Source organism: Poecile atricapillus, chromosome 12 (assembly GCF_030490865.1).
Source record: "Poecile atricapillus isolate bPoeAtr1 chromosome 12, bPoeAtr1.hap1, whole genome shotgun sequence".
Lineage (NCBI taxonomy): Eukaryota > Metazoa > Chordata > Aves > Passeriformes > Paridae > Poecile > Poecile atricapillus.
This window is the reverse complement of record NC_081260.1, coordinates 8694072-8716261: the sequence shown is the minus strand read 5'-3', so window position 1 is coordinate 8716261 and position 22190 is coordinate 8694072. Positions and strand designations below refer to the sequence as shown.

General features: G+C 40.4%; 3 protein-coding genes across 12 annotated transcripts in view; 1 reads left to right on the top strand and 2 right to left on the bottom strand.

Moving 5' to 3' along the window:
* Positions 1-5692, bottom strand: part of PSMD10 (proteasome 26S subunit, non-ATPase 10) — a 45796-nt gene extending 40104 nt beyond the window's left edge. For 3 of the 5 annotated variants that reach the window (XM_058847935.1, XM_058847934.1, XM_058847933.1), the window contains exons 1-5: positions 5509-5691; positions 5316-5414; positions 4176-4322; positions 3902-4068; positions 1293-1327 (exon numbers count right to left, since the gene is read on the bottom strand). In XM_058847935.1, the coding sequence (XP_058703918.1) occupies positions 1318-1327; positions 3902-4068; positions 4176-4322; positions 5316-5414; positions 5509-5622 (537 nt within the window). In that variant the 5' untranslated portion in view covers positions 5623-5691 and the 3' untranslated portion in view covers positions 1293-1317. Of the gene's footprint in view, positions 1-1292; positions 1328-1757; positions 2889-3901; positions 4069-4175; positions 4323-5315; positions 5415-5508 lie in introns of those variants that run through there. The other 2 variants (XM_058847932.1, XM_058847931.1) reach the window with 2 other exon arrangements.
* A 110-nt stretch (positions 5693-5802) lies between these two features.
* ATG4A (autophagy related 4A cysteine peptidase) lies at positions 5803-17277 on the top strand. 6 transcript variants are annotated; one of them, XM_058847924.1, is made up of 13 exons: positions 5803-5904; positions 7456-7566; positions 8723-8794; positions 9141-9239; positions 10462-10563; positions 10983-11055; positions 11961-12040; positions 13013-13200; positions 13303-13381; positions 14278-14438; positions 15037-15093; positions 15946-16126; positions 16381-17277. In XM_058847924.1, the coding sequence occupies exons 1-13, from the start codon at positions 5895-5897 to the stop codon at positions 16443-16445; spliced, it is 1278 nt and encodes a 425-aa protein (XP_058703907.1). In that variant the 5' UTR covers positions 5803-5894; the 3' UTR covers positions 16446-17277. The 6 variants fall into 6 exon arrangements, with proteins under 6 accessions (XP_058703907.1, XP_058703910.1, XP_058703905.1 ...); XM_058847922.1 differs by having other exon boundaries at positions 5874-5956; XM_058847923.1 differs by having other exon boundaries at positions 5877-5956; positions 14293-14438.
* A 458-nt stretch (positions 17278-17735) lies between these two features.
* Positions 17736-22190, bottom strand: part of COL4A6 (collagen type IV alpha 6 chain) — a 117469-nt gene continuing 113014 nt past the window's right edge. The window contains exons 44-45 of the mRNA XM_058847908.1: positions 21740-22026; positions 17736-20361 (exon numbers count right to left, since the gene is read on the bottom strand). Of these exons, the coding sequence (XP_058703891.1) occupies positions 20101-20361; positions 21740-22026 (548 nt within the window). The 3' untranslated portion in view covers positions 17736-20100. The remainder of the gene's footprint in view (positions 20362-21739; positions 22027-22190) is intronic.

Genomic DNA, 22190 nt, shown 5'->3' with positions numbered 1-22190 from the left:
GTAAATCTCAAACTGGGATCTTTACAGAAGTATCCTTAATCAGGCAGGTCTTACTGACTTGCAACAACTGTGCCAGGCCAAGTTCCTAACTCACATCCTGCCATCCAAGTTAAGCACCTTACTGAGAAAATCTGACACTGACAGCCCATTTATGTAAACTTGCAGGATGATGACATTAAACACACTCAGAAGCAAGGGAACAGTAAGTACTACTTGATGTTCTTTGGTCCTGTTTCTTACTGAAAGTGTTTCCTGATTATGTAATTCAAATCAATTATTGGTCCAAAGGCTTGGCTGACAGCAGCAATAATTTAAAATAACTTCTGACATTCCTAAGCATTCTTTTACTCTTGCCCTTCATAGAAAAACCTGAATGTCTTCATGTCACCATTACAGCTGTATTAGTTGTTCTAAAGCCACTTCCTGCATGTACATATTCTTGTCACACTGCTCTTACTGCTACACCTTTCCAATTTCCACATCTCTACAACAGCACTGTTGTGATTGAAGAGTGGACTGTACTATGTGGTTATATTTCTTCTAATCTTTCCTTCATCTCACATACATTTATCTGCTTGTTTTCCTTACAACTTGCTACAGTAAGATAGGAGCTTATGCTGGTGAAGTTGTCAGATACTACTATAGATAGTACAGTCTTCCTAGAACACCACAGGTTTTATATTTGTTCAAAAAGTAGAAATTGCTCAAGTTATGTTGAAGTTTTTATATAAAAGAAAGGAACTATTGACCATATTCTTGACTAATGGTTCCTCTCATACTTCTAACTGACAGTGAGTAATGGTAGTAAAAATGCAAAATAAGAAGTAAAACAGGATGCTGGGAATAAGGAGGTAAGGAAAATAATATGTATTTGGAGTTCCTTACCATAGTGCGGTGTTTTCTGTAAGCCTCCTGGCAGATGTTTTTTCTCATTACGGAGTCTATCTAAAGTTTATTAAAAAGGATTGGGCACTGTTCCTAGCTTCCCACTGATACTCTTGGCAAAGCACAAGTCAAATTAGTTACTGATCCACAGTGTGTAACTCTAAATCCCTGCAGAGCTATACATATATATAGGGTGCAGAAACATTTTTCAGAATTTGCTGTAGATGTTCCAACAGTCTTTGCTGCATGGCCCATTTATCTTCCCATAGGGAGCAGGGATTATTAATATGGACACCCAATATTATGCCAACATTCAAGCCACCATCCCCTAAGGAAGTAGATGTACAAAGCTACAGGGCAGCAGTTTTTTGCTATACAAAGATGAAGGATGAACACAGAACTCTTACCTTCAGCTGCTCTCCAATCAAATTTTCAGCAGTGCCTGTGCAATATATAAAAAACATTTACTCAGTCAGGTTCCTCCTTCAGTCAAGGTCTGCATGGCCCAAATTTATTGTAGAGACAAGTTATCTCTCCTGTTCCTAATGAGTCCCCTCAGTGAAATTTAACCTGCATTTTGTGTACTAAGATACATTTAAAGTCCTTGGTGAAGGTGTTTGTTTGGTTGTAAGTTTCTGTCTTGCTTATTAAAATAAACTGCATTACCTTAATCCCTACAAGCCAAACTGTAGAAACTGTCAGCTTGCATTTCACCCTTTCCTTGAGGCTGAAGATCAAATATGTTGCATTTCCATACTGTGTAGCAGATGGCAGGCTTTCATCTCATTGTTCACATCCCAGATATACAAGCTATTTAGAAAGTACTGGTTTTCTTACATTTAAGTTTAATAAAGTTTTATAATACCAAAGACTGTTGTTTAGGAAAGTTCTTTATTTCACAGAATTTCATCCTTTGTTCAAGGGGAAATCTATCCACTGGTGTCAAAAATGATCTTATCAACATCAAGACAAGAGGTCACTTTTCAGACTCTGCCTTGTAATAACTTAATATCAGGATTTGCTATGAGTAAATAAAGATTAAACCAGACTTCTGTTATAAAATAAGATGGTAAACTGCAAGTGTGAGTGCTGCATATGAGAGTCAAAGAGAACAGAAAAAGGAACATACAAAAGGAGCAAGAAGAAAAAATATTAGAGTACATCCCAGAGGATTATCCAGAGCCATCCATTATAAAACAGTGTATTTGCAGATGTAACCCTGAAACTGTGCCTGCTTTCTGCAAGCAGTCCCAGTGCAACTTCATTGAATACATATATTTAAAGACTCAGAGATAACAACCAGTAACAATATAGAAGCTTTAAACACACAGATCTCAATGCACCGAAAGTAGTAAAAATGGATACAATTATCTAAGTAACTAAGCAAACTGCATTCTACAAAGAGAAATACAGTGTAGCTTAGAATCATCGGAAAAAAGACAATCAGTACCCACAAAACACAAATCACAAAGGCTAAGAAGAAAAAAAAGACTCTAGAAGAAAATAAAAATTTGCTTTAAATGGTTAAAACATTTTTGGTTCTGTTTTTTGAAAGAAATAATTCTAAACTGGCACCTGAAGTAGAAGGAATACCATATTTATACACATCACACAGTAAACAGAAAGAAAACTGCAAGATATTAAAAAATACTTTAAAATCAGTGAACTATTTAATTAACAGGAAGTACAAAGAGGTTTTTTGGCACTGCATTAGAAGGACAGCTCCAATAAAAACATTTCATTACCATGCTGATACCATAAATTACATCCTAGTTGAATTATCAAAATATGAAGTTTGCAGTCTTAAATAGAAGTGCAACAGGAGAGAGACTCAAGTGGGAAGCCCCCTCTAGCCTTCCACCATTCTTTTAAGGATGGCTCCCAGGCCACCCTTTGCCACTTTCAGTGGGGTCAGCTCTTCTTTATTCTCAATGTGAATACTTGCACCATGAGACACCAGCAGCTTTGCCTCCTCCACTCTCTCTTCATCGCAGGCTAAATGACTGCAGTGAGAACAAGAAACCCACAGCCACTGTTAAACTGCCCAAGCTTTTAATGAGCAATAATTACACTATGTCAAAATCACAGTGTGAATGCTGGAAGGAGATACATCTGAGAACAACAAATCCACAAGCAGCCAACTACCTAGACAGATTCCAAAGCTTGCTGTCCAGTTCCTCTGCTATCATTATGCAACTCAAGAACACTCTTCCTGCTGATCTCCTTGCAATGTTAAGACAGTTCTTTGGGTTAGGATTTAGCTCTGCAGTCAGCAAAGCTAAAGAGGACATAATCCCTGGTGAGAATGGAAAATAGCAATCTCTGTTAAATTGAAGGTGAGAAGTAAATTATCCAATACTAAAAAAGAATTAGTTACTGCAAATGCTTTTTTCCATTTGGCACAGTGTCTTAGGAAGAATGGTGTGCATTCCAGGATCATACTGGGGTTTATGTACAGCTAAAACATACTGCTTGATCTTATTCCCAGCAAAATCTGGATTCCACTGTGGTTTTGACACCAACTTCAAAGTAGCTGTGACCCTTACAGATTCAAATTGATCTCTAATGAGAGGTGAAGAAAACCTTCTGAAATGAGTTCTTGCTCGGCATGGCAGAGTAGACCAAGCCTGAAAGACCAGTTTCCTCTGACTGATGTCATTAGCTCACTTTCTACCCTGTAGCAGCAACCAACATATTCCAGATTAATACAAGAAGTGTTCTACACTCTTTAAGTAGATACAGTAACACAAATTAAAATTTTGAAATTTGTAACACATTTTTAAATTTTGAAACACAAATTTAAAATTTTAAAATTAATTACTGTATGCATGTCCAGACCACTAGTATGACTAAGTATGACTTTCTGAAATACTTTTTAATTGCACAGGGATATAAAGCAAGAGAGTATTTTGAGGAAACGAAAAATTAAAAATAATAAAAATACATTGAAGTGATGGAGTTTCATTTCACAGAGATTATGCTATATTAAGCAAAATAAAAATTAAAAATTACTTACAGAGGAGTATTCCCTTCTGAGTCCCGTATATCCACAGTTGCATTGTGCTGCACAAGGATCTGTACCATTTTTAGGTTTCCTTTGGCTGCTGCTCTGTGTAATGGGGTGGATTCAAAATGATCTGTTGCATCCGGATCTGCTCCATTCTCCAAAAGCATGATTGCAATCTGAGTATGTTGAAAGAGAAAGGAGTGGGGGAGGAGGATGTGGACTTAATACACCTAAATCCTTCTTCCAAGAATACCACCAGCTCCAGTAGCTTAGGTAAACATACCTCCTGCTTATTTTTGGAGGCTGCATAATGCAGGGGTGTGCAGCCATTCTGATTGACAGCATTTACATGAGCACCCTTAGCAATAAGGGCCTTCACAATTTCATCACGGCCTGCTGAAGCAGCAATGTGCAAAGGAGTCCAACCAGCCTACAGAGGCAAGAAGATCCACATTATTCAAACCATGAGTTTCAGACAGAAAAACACAATAATGCATAACCCAGACAAACCTGAACTACTCACACTGCACATATTCTTACCAGTGTAAAGCTAAACATTACTGGTTTTTGCTAGATGCAAGGCTCATGTCTTCTTACATGCCTGCACTGAGTACCTGCAAAAAGCTGCCAGTTAAATGAGAGAAATCACTTCTGCCATGCAGTTATGCATGGTATCTTTACAGAACACTTTATCCCTGCAGAATTCACACTCATGCCGTTTTAAGAACAAACAGCAGTAGTAGAAAAGGGTGTTAAAAAGTTTCTGTATTTTTTTCTATATCCTACTTTCTAAAGTCATGAGGCATTTCCTTCTTTATGGATGACATTTAGATGATTTGTAATGGATGCAAATATTTCAACACTTCCTCTAGAACAGGAGCAGGCTATCTCCTTTCCAACTGTGAAATCACTGAACCTGCATCTGCCTTATTAATGCCTTCCCCAGTGTGAGAAATCTTCAGGGTGCCTCATGATTCGGCACAACATATTTGAGAGATCACACTGAGATAAAGGTAATGTGAAAACCCCAAGAACCACCCAAACACCTCTAGTTTTGCAACTTCCTTCATAAGAACAGCTCTCCTAAAGTTCCAGGACAATAAGCAGGTCTCAAATCTCGTCCTCACGCCTATTTCCATAAGAAGTATGAAATCCTTCACCCTGCCTTTCTAGCGCACACACAACACCTGGACTTCCCCAAGTGACAGATACGGCGCTGGCGCACCAGTCGGCAGGAGGAGGGGGAAGAGGGAGGAAGGGAGCCCCGCAAGCGGCTCCTGGAGCTGCTCCCGGCAGCTGTCAGGGCCCCTCTGCGGATGAAACCATGACAGCAACGGGCCCAGAAGCATCTGCGCACCCGGACCGCCCCGCACAGTAGCCCACGGCTCCCTCAACCGCACCGGGGTAGGGCCGCGGCACTCACATCGTCCTTATCGTTCACAGGCACGCCGAGCCCGAGAAGGAGGTCTGAGACGTCCGTGTGTCCCGCCGAGCAGGCCCAGTGCAGCGCGGTGCGGTGATCCTGCGAGAGAAGAGGCCTGCGGGTAAGCAGGGCAAGGACGGGGAGCGGCTAGCAGAAGCCGCCCCCAGGCCGCCCGGGGCCGCAGCCGGCTGACCTGGTCGGCCCGCGTGGCCTGGGCCCTGTCGCGGAGCAGCAGCGCCCGCAGCTCCTCGAGGCGCCCCGCAAACGCCAGGTTACACACGACCAGATCCGACACCGCGCCCTCCATGTTGCCCCCGTGCCACCCCGCCCGTGGGGCGGGCCAAACCCGCGAGCCACCAATCAGAAGGGCGCCGGGGCCCAGTCCACCCAATTGCGCCTGCTCTCCTGCTCCGCTCGCCGCTCGGGCCGCGGGGGCTGCTGGGGTTTGTAGTCCCACGGGGGCACGGTCGGTGAGCTCCCAGCGGGCGGCAGGACTGCAGCTCCCAAGGCGCCCCGCGGCGCTGCCGTGTTGTGCCTCCGTGTCGGGGCAAAGGGGAGGAGGATGGTGACAACGGGAGGATGGAGGCCGGTGAGGGGCGCGGGGCGCGGGCACGGCTGGCGGAGCGGCGCTGAGAGGCCAGGCAGGGGTTCCGGGGATCCAGTAGGGCCGCCGGCGGCGGGAGACGCCCGTGGGCTGAGAGGCGGGTGGGGGCGGCATGGTGCGATCCGCCGTGAGGGGTCGTCTGGCGCTTGGGTCCCGCGGCCTCTCCTGGGGCCGTGGCTGGGGGGCTCGGGTGGAGGCAGGGGCGTGAGGGGGTTCGGCTGCCGCGCGGGGCGGCCGGAGCCGGGGGGCCGGAGCTGGGTCTGCCAGCCCCGCTCCGGGAGGCGCCGCTGCTCGGCAGGGAGCGCTGTGGGGGAGCGCCGGGAAGGAGACCCTGGGAAGGGAAAAGAAACCCTGGCGGTACCTTCTCAAGTGGTCCGAAGTGTGATACGGCAGCAGGGGCGAGAGAGGTGTCTGCGAAGGGGGCGCAGGTGCCGCCGGTTTGATTTCGGGGGTCGAGAGGGTCTCAAGTCTTTGGACTCAAAAATAGATAATTTGCTCTCGAAGTGCAGTGAGTGACAGTTTTTCTGACGGAGAATGCAGAGCACGGTGCGAGTTTTGCTGAGCTGACAGCCCTAGAGGAGTCTGTCGTGGTGTTTAATTACTTCCTGTGGGGACGGGGAATACTGGGACTCGGCAGCTCAGTTGGCCCCAGTGCTCCAGCCAGAGGGTGCAGCTCCCTTTTGATGGATGGAATGTATATTTCTTTAAATGGAGTCTTACTTTGTATATATACTGGATATATGTGCCCTTATTTGAAAAGTAGGATAAATCGTTTGCTTTCATTTTTAAAGTCTGATTTTTTAGCAGTATATTCCTTAAGATTATTATCTAAAATAAATGATTTTACATTAATTCTTACACTTGAAGTGTTGTTTCACTCTTTCAGAAAGCACCATTTTAATGATCTAGAAAATGGTTGGACTGTCTTCTTTTGGTAGTATTAATTATCATTTGTTATTTTTCACTAAATAGATGCGATACTGAATAATAACATCAGTACATCTATTTTTTTTTTTTTTCTGAAGTGCTGAAAATCTCCACTTTTTAAAATCTCCAGATTAAAAATCTCCAATTTTCCAGTTGGGAAAGTAAAGCCCAGTCTTGCTAACACTTTTCACATGCTTCCCATTAAGCATGAGGCCATAATCACTCTGATTTGTATATTTTCTACTTTTCAGATCAAGCTGTGGTGCCTCATTTTTTTTTTTTTTTCCTTTCCTTATTATCTTGAATCAAATCTCATCCTCGCTGAAGTCATCTTGAACTTCTGTCGTTGGCTTCAATGGGATATAATCAAGGTGTTATTCCTGGTGTTCTCTCAGCACTCACTGAGGATCTAAATTAAAACCAAGGCATTGGCTATTTCAGTGTCAGAACAGCTTTTAAGGGATAAAATTAAAAGCAGCTGGCAGCACTGCTCAGAAGCCCCAAAGGCTGCAAAGATTTGCCACAACTAGTTTAGATTGAGAGCTCCAAGTTGTGTATAAGAGAACAAGGGGATAAAATTGAGTTTGAATTTTGTGTATTCCTGTTCAGTTTTATCTAGGTATGAAAACCAGATCACTATTTTGTCAGATTGCTTAGAAGAATTTCCAGAAACTGATGAGCCAGTGTGGATTTTAGGAAGGCAACACCACCTAAACACAGGTATCTTTAGAATTAAATTATCTGTAACATCTGTAGAATATTCATAGATTTACATGCAGCAACAGCTCCTAATTTCCTTATGCTTCCTAAATGTCTCATGAGGGACATTTGCTCTTCATCAGTGAGACTCCAGGTGTAAGCAGTGGAATTCCTCTTGTACAGAAATCAGAACCAAAGTCAATGTGCTTCCAGCTGTAATTCATGCAATATGATCACACTTGTAGCAAAGGCTGTCAGATGTGAACCTGGTCACTTCACAACATCAGGGCCTCAGAAATAAATATATAAATAACTTTTGGAAAATATTCAGCATTACTAATGTCATTTTCCTGTGAGGGATGCTATCTGCAGCCTGTTACTTGCAACTAAAATGATATTTCAAATAACAATAATAAGTTAGTCTGTGACAGATACTGCATTTTAGTGAAAATAAATAAATGACCTAAAAGTTAGAATAATGTGTTTATATAAAAATAGGATTTCAGAAATGAGTTTTTCTCCCTGGAGAGAATACAGCAGCATCCTCCTGTGTTACATATCAAAGGCAGTGGCCACCAATGCAGGCACGGTGTTCAGGACAGCCAAGGGTGTTGCATGCAGCCTTGATCAGCTGGAGAATCCTTTGGAAAAGCCAACCAGTCTGAGCCATAGCTAAGAGAAAATGCAGCAAGATTCTTAAGCATTCTTCAGAGCCTTTGGAGAATTCTGAAAGTGCACGTGTTTAAACAAACAAGAAAAAACTACAGAGGTTTAATCCAGTTAAACATTATTAACCTTATAATTACTTTCTTTTGGGTTTGGAGGTAACGTATAATTCCATGTTGATCTGCATGTAGAACTTCTTAACCTGCTTTACCAGTTCTTTCCTGAAGACATAATTCTCCAGAGTTGTTTTATTCAGGCTGGACATCGTCATTCCAAACACCTTATAAAATTTCATTGGGTAATAATTGTTTCATCCTTCATAAGTTAACTTTAATGAGCAGTCTGCAAAAGCTCTCTGTGTTTGAACTGCTAAAAATGTTTTAGGAGTCTTGTATATAAAAGCTAAAAGGAGCCTTCCATGGACTCTATATATTGACTCTACAGGGATAATTTGAATTTTTCGGTTTTAAGTCTGTTTTAATAATTCATTTCCTCTTAAAATTATTCCCAGACAAATCTAAGTTATTGTTGGATGTAAGTGGCCGTCTCTGGTTTACGTATAGAAGAAAGTTTTCACCTATTGGTGAGTATTCAGCATTCCAGCTGCCTGGTTATGGGTTAGCAGGATTAGTGATGATGTTTGCGACTAAGAAATTATTTTTACAGTACTAGAAAGTTTTGATCATAATTTAACTGTGTATGCAAACTTAAGATTAAAGCTATTAAAATCAGTGTTTGCTCGTACCTGTATATAATCAGGTCTTCATATATTTATGGGACAAGCAGTCAAGTGACACCAGCACTGTGGAGCGAAAGGAACTGGCTCAGTGCCTTTAATCTGTACAACAGTTATTTGAGGTTTGAGAAGTTCTTTCAGAAGCTGGGCTCCCTGTAGAGCCCATGCTGACTGTAAGCAACTTTGTTCCCAGGAGGCACCGGTCCGTCATCTGATGCAGGCTGGGGATGCATGCTGAGGTGTGGGCAGATGATGCTGGCCCAGGCGCTGATCTGCAGACATTTAGGAAGAGGTGAGTACTGTTGCTGAGGCAACTTTTGTTTTATTTGGAGGCTGTTTAATTTTTGTTGTTGTTTTCTATAAAAGCATAAAACTTAAATTTATTAATGAAACTTTCTGTGATGCCCTGATAAAGTTACTAGTGAACTGTTCTTGTCTGATGGGGCAAAATCACGTCAGCCTTAAGCAGAGAAACAAAAACAGAGGCAGAACAAATAGGGAATCCCACTGTTGTTATTTTATAAATCTTTCTGAAGAATACCCAAGTTGAAGCCAAGGGCAAACTTGCCACCATGGGTCTGAGTTCTTCCCCTCTTTTTGTTACATAGCCACCAAAATGCAAGCCCAAGGTGATGGTGTGAGGAGTGATAGACACCACACAAAGTACTTCACAGACCACTCACCCATCATCAGCCTGAGTCCTAACCCCACAGCACACCCCAGTAGTGCCTGCTCTTAATCCTGTACTAACAGGATTATATCCCAGGGTCACGGGTGAGTGTCATAGGTCTGCTCTGTGTGTCACTCTTCTGTCAATTACCTTGCTGTGGTTGGGTCTGTGATCCTAATGGTCTTTTGTAACGGTTTCCATGGCAGCATGATTTGTGGATTTATCACTTGAATAGCTGAATCCACAGAGCAGTAGTGCAAAGATTTAACTGAAAAAGTAGGCAAGCAAATGTATTACCTGAGAAAAACTAGACCTTGAGCTTGCAGTGTGGATCTAAATAGCATCAGCCCTGTATATGTGCTTCTCTGTTAGCAAATGTGATGTAACTACCTTATGTTAGAAGCAGAAGCTCACATGGCAAAGCCATGATTTGGATTTTGCTGTGGGAGAGGGCCAGCATTGTGTTTGGACTTTGCTTTATGAGTCTTATTATCCTACAAATGCTTGCAAATCTGAAAAAGTCCGAACAGAACATATAGTTTTAAATGGTCTCGGAAGCTCGCACAGAGCAATAGCTATCAATTCACAGCAATGATCACTCGGGATATACTTGAAGTTGGCATTGTTCTTTTAGTTTCTCAATTTTCACACGATAGCATGTGATGATAAAGGACAGCTTGATAATAAATGACAAGGTGTGACTTCTAGGATCTCTAAAATAACATGTAAATATTAGAGACGGATTGCCTCTTAAGATCTCATTGTATGGCTTTCTGCCATCTAGAAATTTGATCAGTACAATGAAAACATTATTTTTTAATTTGTATAACTTTTTTCCTGTAAGATTGGCAATGGGAAAAACACAAAAAACAACCAGAAGAATATAATAGAATTTTACAGTGCTTTCTGGATAGAAAGGATTGCTGCTATTCCATCCACCAGATGGGTAAGAACACACATCAACTTCCTTTTGTCTACTCGAATTCCTATGGTGTTGAAACTTTCTCATTTGAAATAAGTTAATTCCAAATTTTTAGAAGGTGATTATGAGGACAGTGTATGTATTTATATATAAATGAAAATGTATGCAAGTGGGTACGAAGTGTAATAATTCAGAAATATTATTCACTAAGACTTAATAAATCTGTATTCTAGAATCTAGCTCTTGAGAAAGTGTACAAGTTTTGGGTAGCAGAGTTGATAGTATTAAAATAGACAGTAAACTTACTGCTGTAATTTGCTAAATAAAGTAATTATGTGCTCTAGAATGTTTGTCAAGATATTAGTAGGCCATGCTATTTGACATAGACTGTGACCAGCCTCTCTGTGGTCTTTTCCTGTGTGTGTTTTCCCTTATAAAAACAGCACAGATGGGTGTTGGAGAGGGGAAGTCCATTGGAGAATGGTTTGGACCAAATACAGTTGCTCAAGTACTGAAGTAAGTCATGGCAGTGGCTCCCTCATATTGTACTCCCAGGGCTGCTGAGCTCAGAGACTGCGCGGTGCTGCCTGAGGCTGCTGGAGAAAACCTGGAAGCTCCTCCTAGTGTGGAAGTCACACTAGAGCTGACTTTGCTGAGGGATAGGCAAATGTGCCAGATTTCAGGTGGAGGCTGGACTGCAAGTCCTGGGTGCCATTTTCTGCAGCCCTGGGACAAACATGTTCTGGAGAGAGAAAGGAGTTAAAGGATGTCCTGGCCTCCAGCTCCTTTCCCTTACAAATTCTTCGCGAGTCATATACCAGTTTTTCAGGCACATTTTAGACAACCAGCACCACCTATGCAGCCTAAGGGCTCCCTTCCCCAGAGTTCTGGATGTCACACGAAGTGGACATTATGCCACCGTCCTAACTTTTGGGTGCCAGCCAAAATCTTGAGCTGCTCTGGCTTTTAACAGCCTGAAATAGTTCCACTGAGTTTAGTGGAACTTCTTAAGCACAAAGTAATGTGAAAAACTGACATAGGAATTTTTTTATTCTCTACATGATATCAGGCACCATAGGCAGAATGACACAGTGGAATCTGTTAATTGCAATAAAAAGTAATAAACCTAATTATGTGGTTGAGCTGTTACTATTCCTGCATTTGTCAAAAGGACAAAGCAGTTTGCACATGGTATAGTGCATGTTTTTCCTGGAACCACTCATTATTTTTTTTCTAAATAGTGTTAAACACTAAAAGTTATCTTTTTACTACATGGAGACTTAAAAAAAAAAAAAACCAACAGATTTTTTTTCCAAATAAATGACCTTTTTTCACTCAATAACCATTTAACTGTTGTATGTTAAAAGCTACGCTCATCGTCCTAGTAAGCTTTTATTAATTATTGCCTTTATATTTTTTAGGAAGCTTGCTTTATTTGATGAATGGAATTCATTAGCAGTTTATGTATCTATGGACAATACAGTGGTCATTGAAGACATCAGTAAGTGAAACAGGAATTTTTGCAGGACTGTTGTCTCAGCAGATATTAAAGAGTAGCTAATGCTCGTGGCAGATTTGATTGTTTAGACAAGCTACTTCTGGGAGCGTTAGGGTAGTGGTAGATTTGATGTCATTAAAGGTCTTTTCTGGCCTAAATGATTTGATGATTCTATGATTATTTCCTTGGTGAGAGTTTTTGATTTGACTTCACTCTCCTGAATGTATCCAAGTATGAGCAAAATCTTGGGACCATCCCTGTTCCCAGGGTAAGAAAAGGAATAAAGGAAATTGATACTCAGGTTTGGGGTTTCCAAAAGTAAAGCTTGCACAGAACAGTGAGGCATTTTTAGTGACCAACTTAACACGTGGATGAGAAGGTGGAGTTTGGTCTGTGCTACCTTAACTCCCACTCCAGCAAGTTGCAGTATGTAAAAATACATACTTTGCTTGTAATTGCTTGTAATAGAGTTTGCCAGAAATTTACTTTTGTCAGGCAAAAGGGAAATGAGGGGCAGATTCTTCAGAAACATGTGGCCTATTTTCAGTTGTAAGAAGAGTGAGTTTACAAATGGTATTTAGCCACAGACTGGTTCTACTTTAGTCCCTACTTCTGCTTATTTTATGTCCACATTACTGGAAGTGAAGAGTTCCCTGAAGAATTTCTAATGCCTCCTCTCTGCTATATCATCTCCCAGGCAAAGCTTGACAGCATTTAGAGAGTAGTAAATTTAACTTCAGTCTTAAACATTCATCCCATCATTTTTCTCATGTCTCACTAATGTGCCAGCACATACTCTGACTGCCCGAATTACTTCTACTAAGTAGTCAGGATTTCCATGCCCTGCTCCTTTTGTCTTAACACAGGAGCTCTATAAAGCTGTCTGGAAAAGTAATTTAATTCCTGATTGATTGAGAGGAAGATCTGCTCTGTATTCCTCTGTGCATTCACTGATCTCTCTTTTCATTCCTCCAGAGAAGATGTGCTGGTCCCCTACCCAGAGCAGCAGCGTTGCCCACAGCAGTGCACATTTGCACAGAAGTGCTCTTGGCCAAAACAAGAACATAGCAGGATTGTGCCCAGGCTGGAAGCCCCTCTTGCTCATTATCCCTCTCCGGCTAGGGATTAATCACATCAATCCAGTGTATATTGATGCATTTAAAGTAAGGGATTCTTCAGAGACTTGTTTGTGTATGTGAAAAAATTCAGGTATCTGTTATATCAATAAACAAATCAATTTAATTTTTCTCTCTTTGGACTCCTAGGAATGCTTTAAGATGCCGCAGTCTTTGGGAGCATTAGGAGGGAAACCCAATAATGCCTATTATTTTATAGGATTTTTAGGTAAGGAAGAAAGAAACTTACTACAAATATCCATATGATTGAAAAACAAAGGATTTTCTTTGGGAAGGGGCAGTAGTAAGTATTTTAAGCATGAGAATGGAGAAGAATAAACTTACTTCTGGAACAGTATGAGACTATTCTTATAGGAACAGAAAAGGAGCAGCAAAGCTTGACATAAAAATATGGAATGATACAAGCAAGAGCAAGACACTAGGAAAAGTTGATAGCATTCAACAAGTGTCAAATATCACTGTTGCTTAAATACTGAAATTTTCTGATCATTAATACTTTCTAGTGAAGAGTATCTTGTTTTATTCTTTTGCTTCCTGGCTTTCTTAAATTATTTCATAATTTTCAATTTTTTCTCAAAGCAGCATGTCTTTCACCTTCTTCTATGTCTTCCTTTACCAATTAATGCAATAGTTAATCCTAGTTAATCCTGGTTTAGCCTTTCATATTTCACCCTTGTCTGATCTGTAACTTCTTGGATATTTTGTTCTTTCTTTTGCAGAACATGAGCTGTTTTAGTCAGACTTACTCGCTCAGTTTCTGGGTGAATGCCTAATAGGATTACAGATTGCATTTGTGGTCATCCTGTATCTCTGATCTGAGGAATATGAGGGATTACTACAGTTGAGATATTTAAAAACTTTACTGGACTTCATGTAGATAATGGAAAGTATGTGACAAAGGTAGAAAAAAAATCCAAAAATCTACCCTAAAAGATAACAGTGGAAAATTATACTAAATGCTGTGTTATGCTGGGCTTTCCAGTTCTTTTAAAGACTCCCTAGCTAGAGTTGAGATACAGACTATGCTGATAATCCAATCTATGTTTTACAAGTCTGGATGGAATAACTGTTTATTACTGCTTTGTACTTGTTATCACCATATAGATTTTACACCCCCAGGCAATGAGCTGATCTACTTGGATCCTCACACCACTCAGAGTTTTGTAGATTCAGAAGAAAATGGGACAGTTGATGATGAGAGCTTCCACTGCCAGCAAGCCCCACACAGAATGAAGATCATGAATTTGGACCCTTCAGTAGCTTTAGTAGGTGTTAGAAAATAATAAATGTGTGTACTTTATGCAAAGCAATACTTCTGTGTATTTTTAAGGGCAGCAACATGTTTCCTTGATTACAGTGATGATCACAGGGCACTTTTCTGCACTCTGAAATTCAACACATAGTTGTTTACGTATTAACTGCATAGGATACATTAATTTTTAGCTCTAGCAGGGTATCAACTGTTTGTATCCTGAGGAGCCAATTAAGTTTCTTTCCTGAGCAACATCAACATTTTCCAAGAAGTAATTTGTAAGTCAAAGCAAGGAACTGATTCAGGTTTCCCTATTTTATTCCATCACTATCATCTGTGCTTTGGTTGCTCTCGAGAAGATACTTACCTGAGCTTGTTTTATTTAATCTACAAATCTTCAGGTGGAATTGTAGGAGTCATCCCATATAGGTGACAAGAATACTGTAGTAGTTGAAGAAATTCAGTCTGATCTCATGCCAGTATCTTTGGTTGGGTTATGGGATATTGTCACTTGAGATATAACCCATACATAGATACCGTCTTTGCATCTTTAAGCATCTTTGCTTATTGACATATTGTATTTAATATTACTATGTGTATTCTTTCCTTAGGGCTTCTTTTGCAAAGAAGAATGTGATTTTGATAACTGGTGTAGTCTTGTACAAAAGGTAATACTACTGTCTTTTTTTGCTTTGTATGAAATCATGGATGCTGTTCTTTTTTCGGTTAATGGAAATTCTCTGCCTGCAAATTAAATGATCCCCAGTGAAGGTGGCACTAATCATTAGGGAGAGCTGACACTGCTGATCAAGCCCGTTCAGCATTTTGCAACCCTGAGCCCTGGGACTAGGAGAACAAGTACATACATCGCCTTCCTGAGTTTGTCTTCTGTTAGCAGTATTGTGTTAGTGGCTCATACCTAAGTCATTTACTGAGAAACACAGCAAGCAGTTGGATTATTAAGCAACAGGAATGTGAATATGAAGTACCACCAACCAAAAGCATTTATTTAGAAAAAGGCTACAGAAAGCAGTTTGTAAATAACTGAAGTAGAAGATATGATGTAGCTCATCTGATAGCAGTGAAATTTTGCTTCAATAATAACTTGTTCTTCTATCTTCTAAAATCTGTTGGATTTTTTTGAGTAGATAGATCTGTCTTTTGTTCCCATTGATTAATAGAAAAGTTGAACACAGAGAGATTCAAGCAAGTAATTTACTTTTAAAAGGCAGAAGTATGCTCTTGGTATCTGTTTACTCCATGTAAACAAAATTATAGATGTATGGATATCGAAGCTCATTATAATGCACTGATAACTTTTAGGAGAGTTTAAGTGATCCATCTTCCAGGTGTGTTTTCAAGTAGGACAATACTAGAGGTGTGTGAAGCAGTGATTCATGTGGCAGGTGAATGGCACCTGAAATAATGGGAATTTACAGCCTTTGTTCTTTGATAGATATACAGTATTAAAAATGTTTTTAATTAAGCAGGCAGTTTTTTGGTTTGTATTCTGTCATTAGGAGATTCTAAACCAACAGAGCCTACAGATGTTTGAGCTGGTCCAGAAGCACCCACCACACTGGCCTCCTTTCATACCTCCTACCAAGCCAGAAGTGACAACCACAGGAGCAGGTGTGGTACCACTGAAAGTGTTGCTGGGCAGCAGAGTGGGCTCCTCAGCCAACAGGAGAACCATCACAGGTGGAATAACAGGGCTTTTCTGAGGATCAAACAATCATTGCATGATTAAGAGCCTTACTCTTACAGAGTACCAGTTTTCCAAACAGGCCATGTCCAATTTACAAGTGTTAGCACAGTATACTTTTAAATCTTAAAAAATATTTCAAAGGCAGCATTTCAGAAGGGGAGTGGGTGGGAGGGGGTGTTGAGGGATTTTTTTAGTAAACAAAATCAGGCATGTCTTTACATTCTAAATGGTTTAATTTATTTTTCAGAACTCATTGAATCTACTGACAAGCTATTTGAATTGGAAGAAGAATTTGAAATCCTGAGTGTATGAAGGAAACTGTGGCAACCCTTCTGAGTATTGAACATATTGCTAATATTACTTCATTGGCTCAAATTACACAGCCGTTAGCCCAAAAGTGCCTGAAATCATGGATAACAGAGCACAAACACCTGGTATCATCCAAAACTCCAACAGGGACAGTACCTTCTGTCAAAGAGCTTCCCCAGATGGAAAGGCAGTGAAAGATTTTATTATAAGACCCTGAAAGGGAACCTCTTTTTAATATGTGTCTTTCTTGAAGACAAATGGACCTCTGAGATTAAGGCACAAGTAAGTCTGTTATCGGGCTGTATATTTGGGGAAAGGGGTAACACAGAATGGGAATTTCTTGCTCTCATATAATGCAGTAGTTTAGTTCTTAAAGCAAAACAGTCTTCAGTTAAGGAGAATGTTTACTTCTGTTCCTATTGGTGGGCTGCATCATAGAAAAAATACATTGTCTTGTTTAAAAGATCAACTTGATCAGGAGAAAATTGTTTCCTTGTTAAATATTTTAACATGTATTTGAGCAACCACACTTTATGACAAAAATGTTTCTGTGAGAGGAACTATGACTAACGTATCCGTTTGCAATAGCCTTCCTTTCCTGTTTCTGGGAGACCTCAAGAGGAACAGGATCCTCAAATAGTTGATACAGATCACAACCACTGTTGTAGTTATATTTCACCTTGACCTTAAAGTTCAATCGTTTTAACTTAGGCTGACTTTTATTTTGGAGCTAAGGTGAGTCAATTGTACCTTATTTATTTTAAAAAAAGATTTACACAAGTATCTCTGTCACTGCACTTCATCTGTGCATCTAATAAATTTCTTAAGCTTTTCATAGGTTGTATGCTGCTATATTTTGTTAATTTGTTTGTGTGAACAAAATATAATCCAGGTTATCTTAAAACTTAATATATAGGCATATGCAAATTACTTAATTGTTGGGTTTTGACTTGTTGCCTTTTGAAATCTGTTTTGGTAAAAGTGCCTTAATTCTCCAGGTTTATCAGAAGAGCCAGTGCAGTTTTGTTTGTTAGGAAGAGTATCTCTGTAGCAGCTATAAGAAAATCAGCTCAGAATAAAGGCAAAAATCTTCTAATTCCTTCTACAGTTCCTTTTTACTATCAGACAGGCCCTATTCTGATCATTTTGTCATGAGAGTGTAATGGACATGAATCTCACATCTTCAGTAATAAATGACCACATAGAGAAATCCTGAATGCTGTCTCCTCTCACTTGCACTTCTGGATCAGGGCCAGTGTGATTTTCAAGAAAATAGTCATGACCAGGGCACACTTCATCTTATTTACCTTCAACGTTTATTAGCCATGGTTTGGAAACTATACATATGGGAAAAATACCATTTTCTCCCCCTCTCCATATATTAGCTGCACAGGTTTAGGTTTTTTTAAACAAAGTATTTCTTCTTCATTAATACATGAAGATACCGTACTTATGACATCAGTTGCAGCCCTCTCCTCCCCACAGACAAAAAATTAAAATGACCCCTTGCTCTGAAATGCTCAGTCTTGAGTAGTACCTGCTAAAAAAAATAATTAGAAGACCCTCAGTGGAATACCATGTGCTTATTCCCCAAGCCACCCTTAGCCTCTTCAGAGAAGCCTAAGCCTTGCAGAGCTCTTGTAGGATTCTGGGTAGGGGTGAACAGATGGATGAAAATGGGGCTGATGGCAGAACAGCTGGTGATTGGAATTCCTGCTCTGTGCACCTGACAAGAAGTGGCTGGTGGAACTGGATGGAAGCTTGGACAGGGGCATCAGTGGAGCCACTTACTTCAAGAGAAGCAACTCTCTAAAGACAGTGGTGCCTAAAATGCATAAAGCTCTGATTCTGGGGAATAAATTAATTGGGTTTGCATGTGTCATGTTCAAAAATAAAGCCAAGTCCCTTCAGATAAAAGACCTGATCAACATGTCTCTGTAGCACCACAGGAACCCAGTGGCTGAAAATTTCATTGTACTTCATCAGTTATCTGCATGATTTTTCAGAAGTCTCGAGCTTTGCTCTGTGCACACAAGTGTTTTAAAGTTGCATGTGCATAACCCAGGATGTAAATCCAGCATGCTCTGTCTGTACCAGGACAGCTAGGAAGTAGACTGGATATCCTGCAGAAAAGGACTGCTGCTCAGGAGTGTGAAAATACCTTAAAGATATTTGCAAAATAATCCAAAGCAGTTGCTGATCTTTCACAATTAGGAATAAGTGAGATGAAAGGCTACATTGTTCCTCACAACTTCCCTGTTCATCTCTAGTGTGGTTCAATTCCAGAACTTGGAGAGCTCTGATCTCCATGTATGAAGATAATAATGTGTTATGCAAGTAATGCTTTCATCTTTATTGATTATTATCTGCTTAAAATAACATCTCAGTTGTGCATTCATAGTAATTTTCTGAATAATTTTATCATAAAGATTTTTAAGCCAAGGCAAGAGTGTATTTGCAAGGCACTCATTTGAAATGTCCTGGAATGTCAATAGGCAAGAATTTCACACACTTGACTCCAGAGAGAGGTTAATGGTAATAACTTTAGACCTACTGAATGAATTCATTAAAGGTATTAGCATACCTTTGTCCTGGGTTTCCCTTAAAATAAACCAGGAAAATCCAGGTAGTGGCACTTCTTTTTAATTACGCCCTGAAGGAAAATTAACAGTGCATACAGTAGAGATACAATTTTTTAAACTAACAGCAATAAAGCCCAGAGGAAGCAGTATACAACACATGGTGACTGCAGGAGTAAAAAATGTACATCCCATAACTGCTTACTCCTGTATCTGCATAAGCTTGCGTGCCATCTAGTAAAGGCTCTACTTTTCACACACACACAGCTTGAATAATTACAAAATAAGCGTGCCAAAGCTGCCTCAGAAAGGAAATTTATGTTCATAGTAATAAAAATGTTGGCTAATAAAGTATGGCTGCATATCATCTGCATATCATTGGCTGCAAAAAGATAAGCACAGACCTTGAAGCCAACAGAGCTGGCATTGCTTTTTCCATTGGTGTAGCTCTTTAAGGTCAGCTGTGGATATCAGTCTGGATTAAAACTGATTACCTGTCACTGGAGGAAAGAATGTTCCATCTGTGTAATAAGCAAAGCAAAACATTCATTTTTCAATTTTTCGAAGAAAATCCATTATCAACCATTAGTGCATAGTGTTTCCAGTCACCCAGCATATACTGGTAAATTTTAACTAGCTCCGTGTTTCACAGGAGAATGAGTCTCTACTCCCTCACACAAGACCAAATACTGTTTGCAAAGACACTATTTAAGCACAGCTTTGGCAAAGTTTCTGGGTGATAACTGGATGTGCCTCAGACAGAGGAGTGGTACAAGGTATGAGCTGTTATTCAGTCTGAGTAAGAACTCACTGAGACTTTCTGAGGTAGCCATAACAGAGGGGAAAAAAACATTGAAGTAAAAACATAGCACCATGTTTCATTAAAAAAATGGCTTCAGACCACTGGTCTTTCCCTCTGTGCACAATCTCCTAGACTTGAAAGTTGACTTTTGTAGAGCTCTGGCTGTCTGATTCACCCATCAAGCACACACAAAACAGGTTTGTGAATTTACCCTTATCCAGTCATTCATGTCTAATCTGGGGTAACAAAGACTGTTCCCATAACTACATTTCTGTTACTACAAGTTCTTCATGCACACCTGGCAGCGGCTGACGCGAGTCCGAAGCTGCCCCGCTTTCAGAGTCTCTGAGGGAGGAACACTGACAAACTGCTGCTCCTGCTCCACTGTTGTCAGCCAGAAGCTGTATTTGTTGGCAAAGTAATGGCATGTTCCCCGAGCACCATTGCACTCAATAAATGGAGTAGCTCGGAAATCCTCCAGGCAGGAACCAGGTGAGACAAGGGACTGGCCTCCACCTTCCACCCCTGCTGCAGTGTGCTGAAATAAAGATAGTAAGTTGAGTGAGTTCAAAGGAAGAGGAGATAAAACAGAAGTTCTGGTCTCCTGGTTCCATTGCTAAAAGGAGTGAAAAAGGCAATCAGAATTATACCCTGGCTATGTGTATCTGTCTCTTGAGTCAGAGCTAGAAGGCAAAAAACAAAGGAACATACTTAGGCTAAATATGCAGGCAGGCCTAGAATAATGGAAAACCAGCTTTTCACTTGAAAGTTGGGAAAATTTGGAAACAATAATGCTGACATCATGTTTTTCTAACAATCTTACACTAATTAGTTTCTAGGAGAGGGCAATAGAAACCTGTTTTCACTGAGAAAGAGGATTAAGTCAATATCGTAGCTTAATTACTGTTCCCACATTTAAAGGATTGAAGAACAACTGTGGCAATATTGTAATAAATGGAATTGATTTGTGCTAACTAAATTGTAACTATTTGGAAAGTTATTATTAGAAGCAATCAAGAGAATCAGTGTAACAAGGCAGATGTACCCCTTTACAGATTTTACATGTTAAAATTAAGGTACAGGATGTAGTTTTGAGATAAGCGATGTCCCAAGATGAAATAGACCTTGAGACGGACAAAGCTGGAAAGACTTTAGGCAAAGGGTCTAAAAATCATTAAATGTAAGACTAATTAGTAGACTTACATAACAATGCTTAGTACGCACACGCAAACCTGTAAGGTTATCCAGAGGACAAGGATGAGTGTAAGCCTTCGTCCAAAGACCTCCAAAAGAAGACTGAAGACTCCCTAACAACAAGTGAGGCTTGCACTGTGAAGAACAGTGTTGTAAAGTCCAAAACAATTGGAAATAGGAGGAAACTTAAGGGAAGCATTAATGAATATGTATAAGCATACAGTATATAAGTTTAGCTTGAAGTGCTTTGTTTTGTACGTGAGGTAGGGTGGGAAGCCCTCTCCGTACCCTGGTCAGTTTTGCTTATGCTTTAATCATGCTGAATTACTGGTAAATTACATATAAATTGTATCTTTTTTATTAAATTGTATTCTTTTACTAAACTGTATTATTTTATACCAAATTGCTATACAATTTACTAAATTGTATTCATTTTTAATTAAACTGCTGTTAACTCAAAAAACCTAGTTGTCAAAATTCTAATTTCATTTATAACAATATGGAACTTAGCAGTGTTACCACCAAAACTGATCAGGGCAGGTGCTACACAGAGCAAACACAGAGCTATAGCAACTCAGCTGATGAAGAAATGCACTGAGGCAAGAAGAGACAGGGTTCCAGGTTCCTGTAAGTAACTCACAGAACACAGTCTCAGTAACCTTATTAGAGAGGAGAAATCAAGATGTTTAAAGCTGCCTCTGCACTAGCAGCAGTGTCCTTACCATAAGGAAGGAGTATCCTATCCACAGGCTGCGCCAGCCCAGGGGACACTGTGGGATGGTGATGTCCTGGCTGTGCACAGCCACAGCCTGCGAAGGTGCTTCACACACAGAGCACCGGCTGATGTACTGTGGGATCTGAACGCTGTCTACAGGCATCATGGGGATGGGAGCAGTGGTGGAGAGCCAGTAGGACTTGTCGTTTCGGCTGGCATAATAGCACACTTCATTTATGTTGCAGTAAATAAAAGGCATGGTGCTGAAGCGAGGCAAACATGAGCCAGCAAAACCTGGAAAAATTGGAGAAGTGGTCATACCAAGTATCTACCAAATACTCCAAGTCATACATACCAACATTTAGTGGTGAGGATGGCATGAGTGACACTACTCCCAGTGCAGATCTGGCCAAGCCAACTGTCACCACCTCCACTACAGCCCGCAGCTAGTGAGGGTG

What these genes read in the sequence shown, in the direction of transcription:
- ATG4A (XM_058847922.1), top strand. Translation starts at nt 5,878, where the DNA reads ATGGTGACAACGGGAGGATGGAGGCCGGTGAGGGGCGCGGGGCGCGGG. An exon ending in CTATTCCATCCACCAGATGG is followed by an intron (nt 10,564 to 10,982) that starts GTAAGAACACAC and finishes TTATAAAAACAG; the next exon opens with CACAGATGGGTGTTGGAGAG. An exon ending in GGTGTAGTCTTGTACAAAAG is followed by an intron (nt 15,094 to 15,945) that starts GTAATACTACTG and finishes TTCTGTCATTAG; the next exon opens with GAGATTCTAAACCAACAGAG.